Source organism: Bos indicus, chromosome 4 (assembly GCF_029378745.1).
Source record: "Bos indicus isolate NIAB-ARS_2022 breed Sahiwal x Tharparkar chromosome 4, NIAB-ARS_B.indTharparkar_mat_pri_1.0, whole genome shotgun sequence".
Lineage (NCBI taxonomy): Eukaryota > Metazoa > Chordata > Mammalia > Artiodactyla > Bovidae > Bos > Bos indicus.
The window spans coordinates 51,089,098-51,111,820 of NC_091763.1; the positions used below are offsets into that span (position 1 = coordinate 51,089,098).

The following is a 22,723-nucleotide window of genomic DNA, read 5'->3' on the forward strand; positions in this document are numbered from 1 at the left end:
GCTGCTTTGTCTGTGCTCTATTCTCAGGATACTTCAACAAAAATTTATCACTACTCTTCAAATAAATGACGTTAATACAAGGACAGCAGCAGTAACTTTATGAACAGCAAATTATTTTAAAAAGACCAGTAAAAAGATATACCTAAATATGAGCTGATCAAATAAAAATCTAAACAGGTAAAATTTTTGCATTATACTGGCATTGAAAGTGCTTATGCTATGCCCAGGTCTGCTGCATCCAGAGCCTCTGCCCCAGCGGCAGGCCACTGCTGACCCATACCTCCACAGGAGACACTCATACTCAAAGGCAGGTCTGGCGCAGACTCTGTGGCATCTCCTGGTGAGCCCAAGGTTTTGTTTGAGCCCTCCAAGCATCTCTGGCGGGTATGGGGTTTGATTCTAAATGTAATTTCGCCCCTCCAGCTGTCTTGCTGGATGTGGGGTATCCTTTTTTGGTGGGATCCTTCATTCTCCTGTCAAAGGTTGTTCAGCAGCGAGTTGTAATTTTGGAGTTCACAGGAGAAGATGAGCCCCTGACCTTCTACTCTGCCATCTTGGGTCTATCATTACAGTTGGGTGTTTATGCAGTGAGTTTTGGGGCATGGGGATATATAGATTGTCTCCATGTCTTCAGATTGTTAGATTCTCATAGGAAAAGATTGGATTGTATACTTTTAACAAAGAAAAATGCCCAAAGGATTTTAGTTTTATCTTTAGGAAGAAAGGAAGACATTAAAAGGGAATTGTCATTTAAGTCATATTTTCATAGCTAACATAAAGTAATGGTAATTTTGCTATACTATATAAACGTCCTGGTTGAAAATGTATATGCATATACAAACATATTGTAAATGTATATACACATACATATGTAAAATTAGTTTTAGGGATATAGATAGGATAATTTCTTTTTAAAAATATATTCATTGCTTTACATTTTTTCTTTTTGAAAAAAATATGGAAATGGAATTTCAGTTATAACCTTAATTGTGTATAAACTTGCTTCATTTATATCTAAATGAATGTTAATTTTTATATAAAATGTTTAAGTGGCTATGTATTTTTTTAATGTTTCCATATATACTTCTGTGAGAACAGAGTTTCTGTGATTTTGAGTATTTTTTTTCTGAGAGCTTTTGAAAATTTTCTGGTGGGTAGTTAAATTTGTATACTATAATCAGTAACCAATGTCAGGAGTATTCTCAGTTGCCTATAATGTAAATAATGAAAATTTTTTAGAAGTATCATTAGTATATCTTATTTTGTGTAGCAGTTTGTCAATGACAATCAAAATTTGAATATGTAAAACTTTTGAAATGATACAACTTGCTGATGGGATTTTACCTATTACTGTTCTCAAATTCATAAAGAATAAAATATGTTAGAGATTGTAACATAACTTGAATGTCTGAAATATATATCATTAAAATAAGAATTGTAATGATAAAAAAAATCTTAACCATGTCTTCTAAAACTTTAGACTATTTTTATGACCCTGATTTCCTGTAAATTTTATTGTGACTTGGCAATACTTGCAGATTTTATAAAGTATTCTGTCTTCCTTGCAAAGTTTCTCTCCCACCACATTGTGTTCCTATAGTTCATTCTCTGAAGTCACATCAAAGACGCTAAAATGTGTCACTTGCAATTTAGTTAATGTTTTCTTTAAAAACCCTGTTTGTTCAGTAATAAGGAAACTTTGATAATGAAGACGGTTAATCTAAGTGCATTTTATTAGGGGCATGTTAAGGTTAGACATTCAATGGGTAAGTGTTTAAACTCATGGGCATGTCAAAGCTCCTGGCAAGATCCACTCTGAAGGGAGGCAGACAAGGAAAGAAAATTTGGAATAAAAAGATTTCCAAATATGTTGGAAACAGTGTTCTCTAAGAAGGCCTTTGCATCTAACGTTCTTAAGTCCCATAACTGTAGTTAGGCACCATTCAGATCTTTGGACATAAACCTCAAGTTTAATAAACTAGAACAACTTATGTTCTCCTTTCTTAAATACGATGCCTGTATTTCAAGAATTATTAGTTAACAGCTAGAGTGTCTATCAAGCAAGCCAAGATTTCCATTTATACTCTCCACCAACTCTAAATTCCTGTGTATAATACCTTCAATTATAATGAACCACTTGTTCTTTATAAACAGGCTGTTATTTCATTATGATACAGATTGTTATTCAGGAATTTAGATTCCATTTCAAACCATGTATTTCCTATGGTGTACTAATGACCTCAAAGAATATAGCATGCCATATCTAGGTCATTTAGTATCATATTTTGCATGGAGATGCTCATGACAAATGCTCCCGAAGGCAGTTGACTCCTGGTGACTTCCAGAGAAGACTGTAGCCACCTGTAGGTCCTCTAAAATTATCATCTCCCTTTTGCTAAACCTGTGCTTTCCAGAGAAGTGTATCATATCAAACCAAAGCTTTGTTCTTGTGCTGGGAAACCTTCAGAACCCAGATGGAGAATAGATGAGAAGGTATGGACAGAAGCTTCTCTGGATTGTGAATAATCCTGGTGTGCTGTAGTTGTCTAGGTCTCTCCTAGTTCATGCCTCAGTGATGCACATTCTGGAGGAAGGCTAAAGTAATGCTGGCCCTGGAGCCTGACTGATCACTGAGAAAAAGTCTAATCCAAAGAGGTGGCTGTTCCGGGAATATTAGAGTTTTCCATTTGAAATTTATACATACACGTGTACCGACATGCACAAAGGTAAGTAACAAAATGATCTCAGCTACGATAACCAATCTTGTGTGTATATGAGCAGCCCTTTCCAAAACTACTTCAGTTAGCTTCCTTACCTCATCTGCAACTTTCCATATTTCTTGATCACTCCACTGTCCATAGGGATCCAAGTTTTTTCTAAATGTTCCAGAAAAGATGAATACTTTCTATAGTAACAAAAAAAAGAGGAAAGCATGAATAACCTAAACATGTTTGTATATTTCCCTTATTTTATTGTGAAATATTCAAAACAGAAAAAATATTTTAAAATAATAAAACATCCATGTACTTACCACTCAGTTTTAATTTAAAAAATTTTTATATTTGCTTGGTATCTTTTTTAAAGAAATAAAATATTACAGCTACATCTGAAACCCCTTGTGAATACTTATCTAACTTCCATGTCCTTAGGATAAAGAAACTGAGATCACTTTAAGTTGTGGGAAATTAAAATGTTTTATTCAGAGAAATATTATTATAAGCAAATATAATATAAAATTAAACAGTTAAAAATTATGCTTATGAGAATTTCCCTAGTGGTTCAGTGGTTAAGACTCCATATTTCCACAGCAGGGGACACGAGTCTCATTCCTGGTCAGGGACGTTCCACATACCATACAGTGTGGCCAAAAAAAAAATTATGTTTATGAGTTATAATGAACTTGTTAGAACAAAATTCTTATTTTGTACCGGTATTTTCCTTGGATTTCTTTTATAATCCTACCTTCCTAAGGGATTTTGAAACTGTGTGAATTTACAGACACTCAAACACATATGTTCATATGGTGTATAAACCAAGGCACATGTATAACTAGACGGGCACAGGAAAGGGTTACAACTTAGAAGTCAGTGAAAGAATGAAAATCAAATATTTGTGTAACTGACTGCATGTCACAGAGGGAAGGAGGGCAGACGAGATGGATGGTGCTGAGGTGGCAAACTGACAATCTAATTTCCTGTTAAGGAACACTACACAGCTATCGCCCTTGCTTGCTACATCACTGTCTACTTAAGTCTGCCTATATGAATAAAAAAAAAATTAAGAAAATCACTGTCTCATTGGGAAATGCAACAACAATAATAATATTTAGGTCTCTCTCTGTATATATGGGTGAACTGAAAAATACTTCTGATGTTAACATTCAGAAAATCTTTTTCTTTACCTTTTTTCTTTTGTCTGTGGTTAATGACACAATCAAGAGAGCTGCTAACTACATTTTTTGAATATTTAATTTTCACTAGCTGCCTTAGACTAAGAGAGAATGCTCAGCACCCATCTGATCTGTGAGGAACTACAGAAGGTAAGTTGGTCCCAGATGAATGGTGTCTGTGCCTTGCCATGGCAGTCAAGTTCAAGGATAGTCCTATTGGAGACCTCATTCCCTGGGGCATAATCTATGGCTTAAGGAACAAGGTTGTTGCCAAATATCTCAGGAACCCTCTGCAGAAGGCAACAAGATTATGCTGGTATTTCTCAATTTGCATCAAATCAGTTCCTAAGGGATGCTTCCACTGCTTTACAGAAGTGAACATAAGAGACAATATATGACTCATGGGCTCATAAGAGGTGATGGATATATTTTTGGTATATCCTCCTCCAAGCTCCCAAGTAAATGAAAGCAATGTCCAAATAAGCTAAAGAGAACAGACAATGTATGCTATTGAGAGATTCTGATGAAGAGAATTAAATAAGAAGTGGCTCTGGGAATGCCAATTTATTACTGAAGCAATCAGGTTTATTTAGTATCTACAGTTCAAAGGCTTGCCAATGGAATTTTGCCATTTACTGTCTTTCACATACTTTCTTTTAATGTTTTCTTTATATGAAAGTTTCTAGCATTACTGAGAAAGATGTGAAATAACAACTGTAAGGGTTCATGAAGTATCAGACAATGCATCACTTCACTAAAGTTATCCTACCAGGAACTCAGAGGCTACAACAGAGTCTATTGCCGGCTTACCACAGGCCAGATAAGACTCTTTACATGTGTTGTCTCTTTTTATCTTCATATAAATGTAATGAGACAGATCTTACTGCTGTTCATGAAGAAACCACACTTGGGACAAGTTAAGTGACTAGCCCAAGGTTACTGAGCTAGTAGTTGTAGAGTTGGAATTCAAACCTTTAGAGTGCTCCGCAAATTCATAGCAAAATGCCTCAAGTCCTGGGCAGACCAGTTTTGATTCCTGGTCTGGAGCTTAGGAAAGATTAAAGGTTGGGCAGAAGCAGCCCAGTGGGTCCATAAAGAGCCCATTTGCACTCAGCAGCACAGTTGTCAATTCAAGCACTGCTATCCATCCCTCAAGCCACAGGCTCAGTACCCACACTGTGAATTGAGAGTTTAGCTTTCTCTTCCTACGCAAGTCCTGATTCAAAGGCTTTTATTTGGGCTACAGTGTCCTTGTAACTTTCATGGGGACTTACGTATCCAATGGAACAGCACAATATGAAATCTTACTTTGGCCAAATGGAAAAATGTCAATGTTCTGGAGGACCATAGGTAGAGGCTGAAGGTATTATAACATCAAAGCAAACACAGAAGTTTGTTAAGGGCAAAGTGCGTTGCGCAGATGCTGTGAAAATGCAGCTCTTGCCCGGCAAGTGTACCTATGAACAAGAACCCAATCTTTTTAAGTTTCAATGTTACCGTAAAATGGGGGAGATGTCACATTTTTTGATTTTCTAAAATCTACTCTACCCCTGGGCTTTTCCATTTTGACAGATAGTACCTTTATTTTGAAAATGAAAGTCACTCAGTCATGTCTGACTCTTTGTGAACCCATGGACTGTAGAACAGTGATCAATGCAAAGAAATAGAGGAAAACAATAGAATGGGAAAGACTAGAGATCTCTTCAAGAAAATTAGAGATACCAAGGGAACATATCATGCAAAGATGGGCACGATAAAGGATAGAAATGGTATGGACCTAACAGAAGCAGAAGATATTAAGAAGAAGTGGCAAGAATACACAGAAGAACTATACAAAAAAGACCTTCACAACCCAGATAATCATGATGGTGTGATCACTCAACTAGAGCCAGACATCCTCGATTGTGAAGTCAAGTGGGACTTAGGAAGCATCACTACGCACAAAGCTAGTGGAGGTGATGGAATTCCAGTTGAGCTATTTCAAATCCTGAGAGATGATGATGTGAAAGTGCTGCACTCAATATATCAGCAAATTTGGAAAACTCAGCAGTGGCCACAGGACTGGAAAAGGTCAGTTTTCATTCCAATCCCAAAGAAACGCAATGCCAAAGAATGTTCAAACTACCACACAATTGGAGTTATCTCACATGCTAGTAAAGTAATGGTCAAAATTCTCTAAGCCAGGCTTCAACAATACGTGAACCATGAACTTCCAGATGATCAAGCTGGATTTAGAAAACGCAGAGGAACCAGACATCAAATGGCCAATATCTGTTGGATCATTACAAAAGCAAGAGAGTTCCTGAAAAACATCTACTTTTGCTTTATTGACTATGCCAAAGCCTTTGACTGTGTGGATCACAAGAAACTGTGGAAAACTCTGAAAGAGATGGGAATACCAGACCACCTGACCTGCCTCTTGAGAAATCTGTATGCAGGTCAGGAAGCAACAGTTAGAACTGGACATGGATAACAGACTGGTTCTAAATAGGAAAAGGAGTATGTCATGGCTGTATATTTTCACCCTGCTTATTTAACTTATATGTAGAGTACATCATGAGAAACAGTGGACTGGAAGAAACACAAGCTGGAATCAAGATTGCCGGGAGAAATATCAATAACCTCAGACATGCAGATGATAAAACACTTATGGCAGAAAGCAAAGAAGAATGAAAGAGTCTCTTGATGAAAGTGAAGGAGGAGAGTGAAAAAGTTGGCTTAAAACTCAACATTCAGAAAATGAAGATTATTGCACTTCATGGCAAATAGATGGGGAAACAATGAGAGACTATTTTTTTGAGCTCCAAAATCACTGCAGATGGTGACTGCAGCCATGAAATTAAAAGGTGCTTGCTCCTTGGAAGAAAAGTTATGACCAACATAGATAGCATATTAAAAAGCAGAGACATTACTTTGCCAACGAAGGTCCATCTAGTCAAAGCTATGGTTTTTCCAGTAGTCATGTATGGATGTGAGAGTTGAACTAAAAGATAGTTGAGCACCAAAGAATTGATGCTTCTGAACTGTGGTGTTGGAGAAGTCTCTTGAGAGTCCCTTGGATTGCAAAGAGATCCAACCAGTCCATCCTAAAGGAAATCAGTCCTGAATATTCATTGGAAGGACTGATGCTGAAGCTGAAACTCCAATAGTTTGACCACTTGATATGAAGAAATGACTCATTGGAAAAGACCCTGATGCTGGGAAAGATTGAAGGCGTGTGGAGAAGGGGATGACAGAGGATGAGATGGTTGAATAGTTATCACCGACTCAATAGACATGAGTTTGAGTAAACTCCAGGATTTGGACAGGGAGGCCTGGCGTACTGCAGTCCATGGGGTTGCAAAGAACCAGACCATAACTCAGCAATTGAACTGAACTGAACTGGACTGTAGCCCTCTAGGCTCCTCTGTCCATGGAATTCTCCATGCCAGAATACTGGAGTGGGTAGCTGGTCCCTTCTCCATGGGATTTTCCCAACCCAGGGATAGAACTCAGGTCTCCCACATTGCAGGTGGAGTTTTAACAATTTAAGCCATCATGGAAGCCCTTCATTTTATCAATCCACAAAATTCAGAGTTATGCATGACTTATCTTTCTCCCTGATTATCCCAAAAGGAATTAATCATCAGTCCTGTGGATTGTTTACCCAATATATCTCAAAGCCATTTATTTCTTTATCACTTCGGCTACCACATAGTTCAAGCCACCAGCATCTTTCTCTGAACACTGTAAGAATCTCCTATTTCCTTGCTTTAGAAACCAAAGAAATCACAATCAATATAAACTGGATCATGTCATTAACCTTTTAAAAAAACCTTCAGTGGGGACTTCCCTGGTAGGTCCAGTGGTTAAGAATCTGTCTGCCAGTGCAGGGGACATGGGTCCGATCCCTGGTCCAGGAAGATCCCTCAGGGAAAATAAGCCTGTGCACTACAAGCACTGAGCTCCAATACTGGAACTACTGAAGCCTGCATTCCCTAGCTCCTGTGCTCTGCAACAAGAGAAGCCACCTCAATGAGAAGCCCATGAACAGCAGCTAGAGAGTAGCCTCCACTCGCCGCAACTAGAGAAAGCCTGAATGCAATAATGAAGATCCAACAGGGTCAAAAATAAACAAATTTTTTTAATTAAAAAAAAAGAAAACCTTCAATGGTTTTCCATTACATTCAGGGCAAAATGTAAAACCCTTAAGATGACCTACAGATCCACCATTGTACAACCTCTTTCACCTTGTCTGGCTCATCCAGTGCCTTGTCCACTCCACTCCCTTTTTCACTCCAGCCACCTGGCTTTCTTTCAATTCCTCAGTTCACTTCACACGTTCTATCCTTCCTGCATGGGAATCTCATCTCCTGTCTTCTTCCTATGGCCAACTGTATTTTTCAGGTCTCAAGTTCAATGTCACTTCCTCAGAGAATCTCTCTTGATTCTTAAAACCAAATAAGGTCCCTCAATATAGGATATCATAATATCTATACTTTACTTTCACAGCTTACAGTGAATATTATTAATAAAATTAAATATGTATTATGAGCATTTTGTTTTTAACATCTGACTCTTCTCCTAGACCATGGCTGCTGTGTAACCTGTCATTAGCAAACAGGCTTTACATGGTGTATGCTCAGTAAATATTGTCTGAAGAAATAAATGGGCTGATGGGAACATCAGAAGTAAAATTATGAAAATATCAATAGAGTTCAGCAAGTATTATTTTTCTTCCTTATGGAAAAATAGCTAACAAAACCCAGTGTCTTTAAATGAATAATAATAACAGCCCATTAAAGCTTTCATGTTTCTTTGTAACAGCTTGAGAAAAGGTACACCTTTTTCACAGTAGCCTGATAATTTACATGTAATATTTATCAAACATATGGCAACATGTTATATATTAATTACTTTTATGCAAAATAGATACATATTCAAAATTATGAAGGAAGAAAGTTATTTGTTGAAACTAGACTAAGCCTTGGTGGCTCAGTTGGTAAAGAATCTGCTTGCAATGCAGAAGGCCTGGGTTTGATCCCTGGGTCAGGAAGAACCCCTGGAGAAGGGAAAGGCTACCCACTCCAGTATTCTTGCCTGGAGAATTCCATGGACAGAAGAGACTGGCGGGCTACTGTCTATGGGATCGCAAAGAGTCAAACACAACTGAGTGACTAACACTTTAACTTTTCAATTTCAGACATCCAAAAATTTTAGATGTAGTGGAATTGATACCATGCTTCCCTAGTGACTCAGATGGTAAAGAACTTGCATGCAATGAGGGAGACCTGGATTCGATCGCTGGAGGAGGAGGAGGGCATGGCAACCCACTCCAGGATTCTTGCCTGGAGAAACCCATGGACAGATGAGCCTGACGGGCTACTGTCCATAGGATCGCAAAGAGTCAGACATGACTAAAGCGACTAAACATGATGTGACATGACAAATTTTATAGGTCTTTTGTTTAAAATTTATAGTCTAGCACTAAAATAGTATCAATACTTTCATTTTAACTTTAAAGAAAAGTTAGAGTAGTTCAGTCAGAATTCAATTTCATACAGTTAATCAAACATGCCACTCTAGTCTTATAAATAGTATCTGGCACTCACTTGTTTCTGAGGGGTGCCAGTGGGTATCTTATTGTTTTCTATACTACTGAAATTTGTGTTCCAACAAACTCATCTCTAAAGGTGAGATGTCCTTGGAGGTCACTTATGTCCTTTCCCTAGTGTATGAATGAAACAGCCAGAGTCCTGAGAAGTTATATGGTTTGACCAAGGTGGCACAGTCTGTCTGTGCAGCAAAAAAAAAAAAAATTGAAACTATAAATCACAATGATCTGCTACCTCTCTTTCAAGAAAGTGTTCAGCAGTAGGAAAATCAGAATGTACAAATATTTGATGTTTATTTAATGTCCTGTATGTACACTTTGGCCACCTTATGCGAAGAGCTGACTCATTGGAAAAGACCCTGATGCTGGGAGGGATTGGAGGCAGGAGGAAAAGGGGACGACAGAGGATGAGATGGCTGGATGGCATCACCGACTCGATGCACGTGAGTTTGAGTGAACTCTGGGAGTTGGCGATGGACAGGGAGGCCTGGAGTGCTGCGATTCATGGGGTCGCTAAGAGTCAGACACGACTGAGCGAGTGAACTGAACTGAACTGATGTACACTACAAAGAGCAATACTTGGGACTCAAGGAAGAACAAAGAGAACACCATCGGTCACCACCTGACTTATCTCTTCCCTGAAGCTCACTCCTCAACCACTCAACTGGAGATGGCAAGCCTGGGTGGAATGCTCGGAGCTGGTCACGCATCACAGCAACAGGTATCATGCTTTAGTCTTGGATGTCAGATGAAAAACAAAAAAGGATTTGGCTTCTGTGGTTACTAAATGTATGATAAATTAAATAAGTGGGAGGAATGACTTATCTTTAAGAATATAGTATTGTTTTGTTTTGGCTCAGAAGGGAAATATGTATATGTATAGTACATGAAGTCACTTCAGCCATGTCTGACTCTATGTGACCCTATGGACTACAGCTCACCAGACTCCTCTATGCAAGGGATTCTCCAGGCAAGAATACTGGAGTGGGTTGACATGCCCTCCTCCAGGGAATCTTCCTGACTTAGGGATCAAACCCGAGATTCTTATATCTCCTAAACTGACAGGCAGGTTCTTTACCACTAGTACGAAACTGTGAAGCCTACATATATACATACCTTCATACATATATATATGTGTATATATACACATATGTACAAAGACCATATATAGCTTCATTAAAATGTGATCCAGATTCTTATAAGCATCACAGTGTCTGTCAGCTCACCTTTTGGCAATGTCTGCAAAACTCCATTATAAGTTAAATTTGTACAATTAAAATCCATCCAATATGAACAAATCAAGATCCTAAGGTGGCATTACAGAATGTCTAAAAATAAATGCTGCTTTGCTTTTAGGAACATCGAGTAACAAAAAGTAGGTGAATTATATTGGTCAAAAGTGTTTAAGGTTGATAAAAATAACTATAATTTTGATTATAAATCATTTATTTGTATACATATGACAACTTATGTTCAAATTATGTTTCTGTAAAGTCATTTTTCACAACATTTTACACTACAGTGTTTTAATATACACTTTCAGAAATAACATCAAAACATGATTTCCAGATCTGACCAAATTACCATAAATTTCCAATTTTTAGGCTCAGAAACAGTACAATTATGTTGTATTAATACCCAGACTAGTCATTTTCCTTTTCTCCCTTAAATTCGGCACTCCACGCCCAACGCTCTACGTCCTATTCACTTTAGTTCAGGCTCTTACACATCACAGCTAGGGGGTTTCTGAGCCCATCTCCCTGCTCCCTGTCCTGCCTACTGAAATCCACTGTCCACTAGCTGCTAGCATGGCATACTCTTCTGCTGCCCTTTACCACCTACCTCCCAGCTCAAGAAGACTCAACCCACTCCTCACTAGACCACTTTAGTACGAATCAAGTCTCCCTCTTTCTCCTAATGCTTCCTAACAGATGGTCTTCTCTCCCCATTGTCCCCCAACTCTTATTCTAGTTGTCATCTCTGTAGTGGCTTATAATATGCCTCTCTGGGGTCCTGGAATATCCTCTCCACAACTCCCTGCCACACACGTTTCTAAAACCAAGACATTTTATGACCCTTTAAGGCCCACTTTCATCATCATGTTCTCTGTGAAACTGTCAATACTTATTCATTCATTTCCTTTCCAATACATAAATGAAAGAGACATGAATCCCTATTCTCAAGGAACTATAAATAAAAGTAACAACTAGAAAAACAGAGTGTATTGTATTGTACTTAACACATGCCAGGAAGTAGTTTAAGTACTTCAACTTATTTGAAGTTGAAGTTCCTTTACTCATTTAATCCTCATAAACCCCCAATAAAGTAGTTACTACCATTATACCCATTTTACAGACAAGGAAATTGAGGCTCGGAGAAATTAAATAACTTGCCAAAGATTATAATACTAGTAAAATACAGATCCAGGCAGAACCACAACCTGTTGGAAATGACAGCAAGCATTTCATGACTCAGCCAAAAAATGTGGGTAATGAGTCCTACCATGCAAGCTATTGTATGTGCTATATAAGAGATAGAAAAAACAGTAAGAGGAAAAAAAAAATCTATGCTTTATTTTGCATTTCTACTACAGCCTTCTTGCTAATCTTCTGATTGCTTATGACTTCATGTTTAAATCTGCTTCCTTAACTAGAATGTCTACAAAGTGTTTACAATACTGGGTGGAAATTAAATAAATACATAAATAATTCCAATATAAGACATAGAGAAGTGCCAGGAGAGATTTATAAACAAAGTTCTCGATCCCACTTGGGACTGGGATGCGGGAGTGGAGAGTTGGGGTTAGAGTCAGGCTTAAAGGGAGAAGGGAAGGAGCTAGAAAAGGCTACCTGGCAGAGTTAACCTCTGAGATGCCAAAGTGACTCAGCTGAAGAAAGATCACCTCAGACAGAGGAAATGCAGGGACAGAGGAATGAGCGAGAAAACTGAGGTATCTCCCATGGCACAAGTCCTGCTTGACTGAAACTTAAAAGCGCCAGGTGTGAAGAGTGGTGGACCTGACTAGAAAGCTTGTTGAAACCAGATTATCAGGGACCTAAACCGCAAATGGAAAAATCTGGACATTATTCGTGAAGAAAGGGGTGTCCTAGAAGGTTTTTGACTTGACAAAGCACAGAGCTGGAATGGTGCTGTAAAACATTTACTTTGTGTGCAACAGAAAATTTAAGAAGATGAGAAAAGCACAGAGGTGGGAGCAAAAGATGGAAGGATACAGTTTGTGATGGAAGCAGCCATGACAGAGCTTGGAGCTGGATTCTCTCTCAGCATGTGAATGATTCTCTCATTGTTCACCACTACACTTAATTACCTCTATTTATCATTTTGGCTTCTTCCTCTGATCCCTGACTTAAGCAATGAGTTCTCACTGAAAGTTCATGGGCTGGACTGAGACCTCAATATCTTATACTGTAAGTACAGAACCCATGGTACTTATTATCATTTAAAGCATGTGGAAGTAGTTTAATGACTAAGTATTAAATTGTTAATTACTGTGAAATTGAATGAGAAGTGCTGCACATACAATATCATTGTTCAGCTCTACAGATACATGATTTGACCCTATCTGATAGCCCTCATAGCAAAAGATACTACGCTGTGTCGGTATAGATTATTTTCAGATCAAAGAGTCTCACTGCAGGAGTAGGCCGAGTCATCCCCTAATAATAGTTTGCAGCCTTTCAAATTTGTATCTGAAGCTCTAAAAATTAACTTATTTTTCTGCTTTTCTTGAATTAAGTGATTAACAAGGTTCAAGGTGAATGAACAATTTTAAGTCTTGGTATTCAACTGGCTAAGTCAATGGGATCTGACAATAGGCCTCATTGTCTCCTCTTCATGCTCTCAGAGCTTAGAGGTAAAGTAGAACAAATTCAAAAAGGCGCCACCTCAAATGTACACAATGTACTGTTTTCTACACTGGTACCTTTTCTAAGATTTCTAGCTACAGGAAGAAAGAACACACACACACACGCGCGCACACACACACACACAGAGTAAGAACTTGCCAAAACTAAAGACATCTTGTGATTCCACAGCTGATATCTCAGGATCACTTTGAGGGAGAGGAAAGTTTCCTGTTCAAAGTTTCCTGTTTCATGTATCTGGATACAAATGACTAACTGACCTAGAGATCTCTGATATCTCAAGTGTCAGAGGTCTTGGGGAACTATGGCCTTGCAAGGTCAAGAAGACAGAAGGGGGGAAAAAAGATGGAAAAGCAAAGAAAAATACTTCCTGGATTTTTAATTTCTTCCTGCTGCTTTTTAAAGATCAAACTCTAGGAAAGAAAAAAAAATTGCTTAATTTGAACTTTTAAAGGAAAGTTGGGAAAATAAAAGCATCTCTTGATTTGGATGTTAAAAAGGTCTGAGGAGTTTGCCCTCTTTCTCTCTTGGGCATTCATTTATCATTCTCAAGATGTCACTATAGAAGAAATAATACTTTCTGTCCTACAGACATCCTTGTGATACTGAAAGACTGTCCCAGAAACCAGGGTTGTAAACATGTATATTGAGAAACATTTATTATTAGCATGATCACACATTTATAAAGGCATAGCTTAAAGTATTTCTTGTTTAGTTTATAATAAAACTTGATGCCATGGAAGAGGGGAAAAGAAGTTTGGAAGATTCACGTTGACAGAAAGTCAAGATAAAAAATTTTCATAACTCTAGCCTTCTTAGTTTTCCTCCATACTTTACATATTTGGGTTCCTAAATAGAACATGTGCGTGCTCAGTAACTCAGTCATGCACAACTCTTTGCAATCCCGTGAACAGGGGCCTGCCAGGCTCTTCTGTCCATGGGATTTCCCAGGCAATAAAACTGGAGTGGGTTGTTATTTCCTTCTCTAGGGGATCCTCCCAGCCTAGGGATGGAACTTGCATCACTTTCGACCCCTGCATTGGCACCCGGATTCTTTCCTACTGTACCACCTGAGAAGCCCTAAATAGAACATACAATAAAACAAAAATCTCTCTATCACAAGTGAGATAAACAAAGGACTCCCAATGAAATGAAATTATTTCTTAGAGCTTTGGTTACTCTAACAAGCAGATCTGTATAAACAAGAACAACAACAAAGAACAAAAGCTTCACTATTGTCGTTTAAAATTGGATCAGAAAACAGAGAGTCAATTGAATGGCAGTGCTTCTTAGACAACCAGATTCTATCCCCAGCTCTTCAACATTGTTATCTTGCCTAATGCTGTCACCACGGGATACTTGTATTCCCAGGGTTTCTTCATCTTCACACCCACTAACAATCCCTCTTTTTTTCCTGAAGAAACAATACTGTTTTTCAAAAGTTCAACCAGGATGAAGCTTCTGGCACCATGACAAAGTCTAGACAAATGAATTAAAAGCATCTGTCTAGCAGTCACAATATTTAGTGCCTCATTAGATGAAAGGGGAAAATGTTCCACAGAGGTAATCTATCAGGAAATACAAGCCATTTTCTCTGGTTAGATTTGTAGTCCATCTACCCAGAGATGCTCCTGGCATTTTAATTTTGTGTTTAAAGCAGAGAATTGTTAGAACCATGGTAGTGGAATGGACTTAGTGCCCATTAGTACAAAGAGATCATAAAACAGAGACTATATCCATAGAGATGAGAACAAATACTAGTAGACATACAGTTCATGCCTTTCAGACTTGGTCCCAGTAAAGACATTTCTTGGTTTCCATTAAGGTCATTGAAAAATGGAACTATTGCTATTTCTTACATAATTAAAAAGCCCTTTTGCATAATAACACAGATAGAATGATACTAAACCAGTGAGGCTGAAGATCCTTTGTAACCCAAATCAAAGAGTGACATTTTTGAAAAAAAGCTACAGATTAATCCGACATGGTTCATTCTATTCAAAGAACAAAAAACAATCATTACACTTTCTATTTTCAATTCCACTATATAATGCTTCCGAGTTTGTTATTTCAGCAGCATACTTCACTTGCAAAACATTTCTCAATCTGCTGTGATTGCTAACTTGGAGACCATTGAGGCAGGAATAAAAAAAGTTGCTAAGTACAAAAGCCCCATGTTCCTACTCTGGCTTATATCTTCTGAAAAAGCTATCAAAGTTATTAATATTTTAACAACTGTATGTCAGAGAATTCCAAACTTCTAGAAATACTTTTACTCCCTATAAAAAGACTGCATAACAGAAAATAAAGACAGCAATACAAAGGGAATATGTTTTGCAGGGAAATGTGAATTTATTGAGTTCAAGTGTCAAATAATGGGAAAATGTACTTAGTTAGTTTTTTACTAGTTAAGTCTTTCTGTATTGCTTACCTGTGGTATGACTCCAAAGGCCTTCCTCCATTGTTGCAAAGTAATTGAATCCCAAGACACACCATCTATTTGGATTTCTCCTTTGGTATTCAGCAGTCTCAAAAAAGCCAGTAACAAAGTGCTCTTCCCTGATCCAGTTCTTCCCAAGAGGCCCACCTAGAATATTAGAGTGATGGAATTACTCCTGTGACACATAGATACAATACCATAAATGCAATCTGATATTATACATGAATTTTAAAAACCCATGGAAAACATTTTTTTTTTAATCATCACCCAAGAAGTCTCACTTATTCATTCAAAACTTTGTACATACTTCCAATTCTGATTAAAACTGATTTGGAACACAGCAACTCTGGAAGACAATATAGAAACTGGCCATAAGGGACTGGATCCCTGATGCCGAGTTCATTTATCTCTGATTTTTACTAATGGCAAAAAGGTTAAAATAAGGTCCATTTCACATCGAAGAAAACAAAGGGTGTCTTAAAGCACATAATTTTTGAGAATGGGATCAAGCCAGAAGCAGAGACCTACAGCTTGATCTGCTGCTGCTGCTAAGTCGCTTCAGTCGTGTCCAACTCTGTGCGACCCCATAGATGGCAGCCCGTGAGGCTCCCCCGTCCCTAGTCAAATGTGAATACAAGCTTGAAGATGAATAAATCCACAGGAGTTCTAACATTCATATACTGTCCATAATAAAATAGGTGAATGCCAAGTTCAGGCCTGACAAAACGGAATAAATTCAGTGAGCTACACATTATCTCAAAAGACAGGTTGGGCCTTGCCACTTCTCAGTGGGTAAGTACCTGGACATTGTCAAATCAACTTCTTCCATCCATTCTGATTGGCAAGAACAGAATTTTAGGAAGCAAAAGGGATATTAAGGGAAAGAGAAAAAATAACCTGTTCCTGTGACTTAAAGACTCTACGAACACAGCACGGAACTGAGAAGGCCGTGCACTGCAAGGTGACAGCGAGTGCTTCGGGTGGCCCACACGGAGCCGGCTCTCTGACGCCAGCTCAGACCAGCACTTGGAGGAAGATGCTCGGAGCGAGGCCATTAATGAAGCCCTGAATAAACTGCTCAGCATTTAGTGGCACTGAACAGTTCTTTCTTTCCCCTTGCATTATTGCTATTTCTTTTTTCTCATTTGGCCTTTTTACAAGAGAGCTGAACAGTCTTGTAGAATCAGGCTTTTTACACTATTTGGGGTAAACACTTTCATTTTGTTTGGTGTTTGACTTTCCAATCCATAGCTAAGTATAAAATCAAACATGATTTTCTGAATTCTTACTCTCAGTTTCTATATTTATCTCATTACAGACTAGTAACAGTTTCTAAATCAGAACTAATTAGGGACTACAATAAATGCTTGAGAGCATACACAAATCAACAATAGTAATAACATACTGAATACCAATTAGGAACTTTAACATATTAAATACCAATCAGAAAGGCCTAGGAAGTAAACTAGGACTTTGGGGTAAGCCAATAAACAATTGTGATGCATCTGCCTTTCTGTCCATTATAAGAGCCCTATAATGGGACTTGCACACATGCCTATTTTCTGAGACAACAGAAATCAGATAAACAATATGTTACACATGAACACCCTGTTGAGGTTCTTCATACTATGGATCACAATTGGTAATTATTTTATTTATTCTTTTCTTGATTATTGCTTGTGTTCACCCCAAGAATATAAGTTCAACAGGGCAGGGTAATCCATCTTGTTTTCTATTGAGTTCTCAGCACCTGGCATAGTGGTTGGTTCACATAAGTGCTAAATAAAAAACTTATTTGGACTGACTGAGAGACAGTCAGATGAAAGGATGGATGGATGGACAAATTGGGGGGTGAGTAGGTGGCAGATAAATGGAAGAAATGAAAGAAGGGAGGGAAGGAGGAAGACGAAAGAAAGGAAGGAGGAAAAGAAGAGGGAAGGGCAGAATGAATAAACTTATTTAGTAGAATATGAATAAACTTATTATAGTAAATCTAAACAAATAGATATAGTCAATTTTGGTTAACTCAATTTAAAAATCTTGTTGAATTTCATATGCACACTTCTATTTCTGAATCAGCCCATTTTGTACAAACACATTCACCATACTTGATGATTTTCCAAACACAACAGTAAAGCTTTGTAGAAGCAATCTGAGTATGCCTTGTACAGGGAGGCATGAACAAAAAGAAGGTAAGGGAAATTCAAGAGCAGGAAGTGACCTGCTCTAAAGTCATATCAAGAACTTTTGATGATAAGTTCCTTGAGCTTCAGATTCTTAAATCATTAGCCAGGATTCTAATGATTAGGGTACATGACTACATTCTTTTTCCTTAAGAAGCAAATATTTAAATGTTTAGAAAACCAAGGTTTTATACTAGGATAAAACTGGATTAAGGCAATTTGTAAATCTTTACTTCTATAAAGTTTTAGCTATCTCTCTGGTTTCCTTATATTGCTGGTTTCCTTATATTGCATTAAGTCAGACATGGCTTTCAACAACATGTCTAATTGATTCATACCTAACAAAGTCTTCTGTTGTGTATATACTTGGCACATAATAATTCTTTTCCGGGATTTGTTTTAAGAAGGCCAGACTACTTCCCGCAAATAAGCCTTTAAGACAGATGCTAATTCTAAGTCAATGTTTTCTAGTAACTTCAATGTACCTCCTCTTTGATAATTTTGGATCAAGATAAATCACAATGTTATGTGGAGAGTTAAACAGTGTTGAATTTGGTGCTAGTTGTAATTTCATTGTACCATGAATAGAACAGTTTCAGTACATTCTTCTCAGAGAGTCTTATTCACAATTTTAATACTGTAATAGATTGAAAACTGTTATAATTATCATTTATCTTCCTGTGGTCTCTATAAATCAAATGTCAAATCAAATGAAATTTAGATCCCTAAAGTTACAATAACTGTAATTTTATATGTTGATTGATCTGTTTATTATTAATAAAACATAATTTATAATGTAATAAGTTCTTGAGACTCTACTCTTCACATAACCGGTATAAGTAGCTGAATGATTCCAATACTTCACATCAGTTTTTATCAAGTCAGAATGTCATATGTGTTTAAAAAAATCAAATAGATATTAGGTGCTTATGCTGCTATGATCTGAGCCCTTGATATTATTTGAATTGTTTCTAGCATCTCAGTATTTTAGAGAGACTACAAATGGAGAAAGCAGATAAGCTCACCCAGATTAGGTCTTGAAGTCTGATTAAATATATTTAATCAGAGGACTACCCAGTACTGTAATATATACAATATGTCATCTGAGGCATTTTGATAAATCTAGGTTTATCATGAATGACCTACCTCCAAATTAAAATCCTAGCCTATACTTTGAGATGAAAAAGAAAAGGAAAAAGAAAAGAGAGATACTAGTTAGGGGAAAGTGACGTTAAAAATTTAGGCAAAAATCAAAAGCTTTTAAGAAAAAACTATTTGAGACTGAAAAGAAAAATAAGTTTTCTTTTTAAAGTTACTCTTTTTAAGTTAAACTTGTGAAATACTTGCTACATTACTCATGCACTGAAAATAAAATTTAAAGTACAGATTCTGTAAAGTAAAAGCCTAAATTAAGAGCCTAAAGAGTAAAAGGATTTCTCAACACTAAAGTAATTTCTATGGACAAAGTGCTTTAATAAGAAGATTGAACAATTTTTCTGCACAAAATATTATTTTGTCTTTTTGCCATGTAATGGGCTGAATATTTGTATCTCTCCTACATTCATATATTGAAATCCTAACCCCTCAATGTGACACTAGTAGAGGTAGGGTGGCTGGGAGGTGATTTGGTCACAAGAGTGGAGCCTTCATGATGGGATTCAGTAAAGTTCAGTTCAGTCACTTAAGTCATGTCTGACTCTTTGTGACCTCATGGACTGCAGCACACCAGGCTTACTGTCCATCACCAACTCCCGGAGCCTGCTCAAACTCATGTTTATCGCGTTGGTGGTGCCATCCAACCATCTCATCTTCTGTCATCACCTTCTTCTCCTCTCACCTTCAATCTTTCCCAGCATTAGGGTCTTTTCCAATGAGTCGGTTCTTCACATCAGGTGGCCAGAGTATTGGAGTTTCAGTTTCAAATTCAGTCCTTCCAATGGATATTCAGGACTGATTTCCTTTAGGATGGACTGGTTGGATCTCTTTGCAGTCCAAGGGACTCTCAAGAGTCTTCTCCAACACCACAGTTCAAAAGCAACAATTCTTTGGTGCTCACCTTTCTTTATAGTCCAACTCTCACATCCATACATGACTACTGGAAAAACCATAGCTTTGACTAGATGGACCTTTGTTGGCAAAGTAATGTCTTTGCTTTTTAATATGCTACATATGTTGGTCACAGCTTTTTTTCCAAGGAGCAAGCATCTTTTAATTTCATGGCTGCAGTCATCATCTGCATGATTTTGGAGCCCCCCAAAATAAAGTCTCTCACTATTTCCATTATTTCCCCATCTATTTGCTATGAAGTAACAGGACTGGATATTGGAGAAGGAAATGGCAACCCACTCCAGTGTTCTTGCCTGGAGAATCCCAGGGACGGCGGAGCCTGGTGGGCTGCCGTCTGTGGGGTTGCACAGAGTCAGACACGACTGAAGCAACTTAGCAGCAGCAGCAGCAACAGGACCGGATGCCATGATCTTAGTTTTCTGACTGTTGAGTTTGAAGCCAATTTTTCACTCTCCTCTTTCACTTTCATCAAGACGCTTTTTAGTTCTTCTTTGCTTTCTGCTATAAAGGTGGTGTCATCTGCATATCTGAGGTTGTTGATATTTCTCCCGGCAATCTTGATTCCAGCTTCTGCTTCATCCAGCCCAGCATTTCTCATGATGTACTCTGCATAGAAGTTAAATAAGCAGGGTGACAATATACAGCCTTGAAGTACTATTTTCCTGATTTGGAACCAGTCTGCTGTTCCATGTCCAGTTCTAACTGTTGCTTCTTGATATGCATACAGATTTCTCAGGAGGCAGATAAGAAGGTAAGGTATTCCCATCTCTTAAAGAATTTTCCACAGTTTGTGGTGATCCACACAATCAAAGGCTTTGGTGCAGTCAATAAAGCAGAAGTAGATGTTTTTCTGGAACTGTCTTGCTTTTTTTGATGATCCAACGGATGTTGGCGATTAGATCTCTATTTCCTCTGCCTTTCTAAATCCAGTTTGAACATCTGGAAGTTCACGGTTCGCGTACTTTTGAAGCCTAGTTTGGAGAATTTTGAGCAATACTTTGCTAGTGTGTGAGATAACCGCAATTGTGCATAGTCTGAACATTCTTTGGCATTGCCTTTCATTAGGATTGGAATGAAAACTGACCTTTTCCAGTCCTGTGGCCACTGCTGAGCTTTCCAAATTTGCTGGCATATTGAGTGCAGCACTTTCACAGCATCATCTTTCAGGATTTGAAATAGCTCAACTGGAATTCCATCACCTCCACTAGCTTTGTTTGTAGTGATGCTTTCTAAGGCCCACTTGACTTCACATTCCAGGACGTCTGGCTCTAGGTCAGTGATCACACTATCGTGATGATCTGGGTCACGAAGATCTTTTTTGTACAGTTCTGTGTATTCCTGTCACCTCTTCTTAATATCTTCTGCTTCTGTTAGGTCCATACCATTTTTGTCCTTCATTGTGCCCATCTTTGCAGGAAATGTTTCCTTGGTATCTATTTTTCTTGAAGAGATCCCTAGTCTTTCCCATTCTATTGTTTTCCTCTATTTCCTTCCATTGATCACTGAGGGAGGTTTTCTTATTTCTCCTTGCTATTCTTTGGAACTCTGCATTCAAATGCATGTATCTTTCCTTTTCTCCTTTGTCTTTTGCTTCTTTTCTTTTCTCAGCTATTTGTAAGGCCTCTTCAGACAACCATTTTGCCTTTTTGCATTTCTTTTTCTTGGGGATGGTCTTGATCACTGCCTCCCGAACAATGACACAAACCTCCATCCATAGTTCTTCAGGCAGTTTGTCTATAGGATCTAATCCCTTGAATCTATTGAATATAATCCCTAGAATCAGCCATAGGTGAACCCATGTCCCCACCCTCCCGAACTTCCCTCCCAGGCAGGGAGGTTCTTTACCACTAGTGCCACCTGGGAAGCCCTAGGGAAATCTAAACAAACCGCTGGAGGCTCAGTGTGGTAAAGTCTGAGAGTAAAAAACTCCCAGGGAGCCATTCATAGGGAAGACGCACACACTTTTATAAGTATTACCTCCAAGAGCCCCCTACCAACAGTTAATCTCACAATGAAGTACACAGAAATATTTTCTGATATCCTCAGGAAAAGGTGAGAACAACAATTTTATAATATTCCAGAACATCCTGTTTTTCTTAACAAAGCTTCCTTCAAGAGAAACTATTTTACCAGAACTGAACCTACTGGTTTTTTTTTTTTTTTTTTTTAAGAACCTAACCGATCAAAGAAAGGAAAATATTCAGCACCAGCCCACACAAGTGTACTACTGCATCTAAAAGGGGAGAAAAATCTGAGAAGCACTTGTGCAGCCCAAGGGCACAGTCTCAGTAAAGGACCGAGACATAATTATAGAGCAATAGAACACTTCCCTTTACCCCAAACCCGACACGAGTGAAGGCCTAATTATTTGAGTTTCTTTTATCTAGAATATAATGCCATTTGTCAACAAAAAATTACAACACATACTAAAAGGCACAAAACACAGCGTGAAGACACTGAGCAAGCACCAAAGCCAGTCAGATATGCCGGAAATGTGACAATTATCAGTCTGGGAATTTAAAACAACAATGAACAATATGTTAAAAGCACTAAGGAAAAAAGTAGAAAACATGCAAGAACAGGTATTGTAAACAGAGAGGAGGAAATGCTAATAAAATTCAAAAAGAAATGCAAGAGAGAAAATACAACAACACCATGGTAACAGAA

The 22,723-nt window shown here is 38.0% G+C and overlaps 1 protein-coding gene across 4 annotated transcripts in view; it reads right to left on the reverse strand.

Moving 5' to 3' along the window:
• The window catches only part of CFTR (CF transmembrane conductance regulator), a 247,652-nt gene that overhangs the window by 12,106 nt on the left and 212,823 nt on the right, over positions 1-22,723 (reverse strand). For all 4 annotated transcript variants that reach the window (XM_070787791.1, XM_070787789.1, XM_070787792.1 and 1 more), the window contains exons 23-24: positions 15,798-15,953; positions 2,816-2,905 (exon numbers count right to left, since the gene is read on the reverse strand). In XM_070787791.1, the coding sequence (XP_070643892.1) occupies positions 2,816-2,905; positions 15,798-15,953 (246 nt within the window). The remainder of the gene's footprint in view (positions 1-2,815; positions 2,906-15,797; positions 15,954-22,723) is intronic.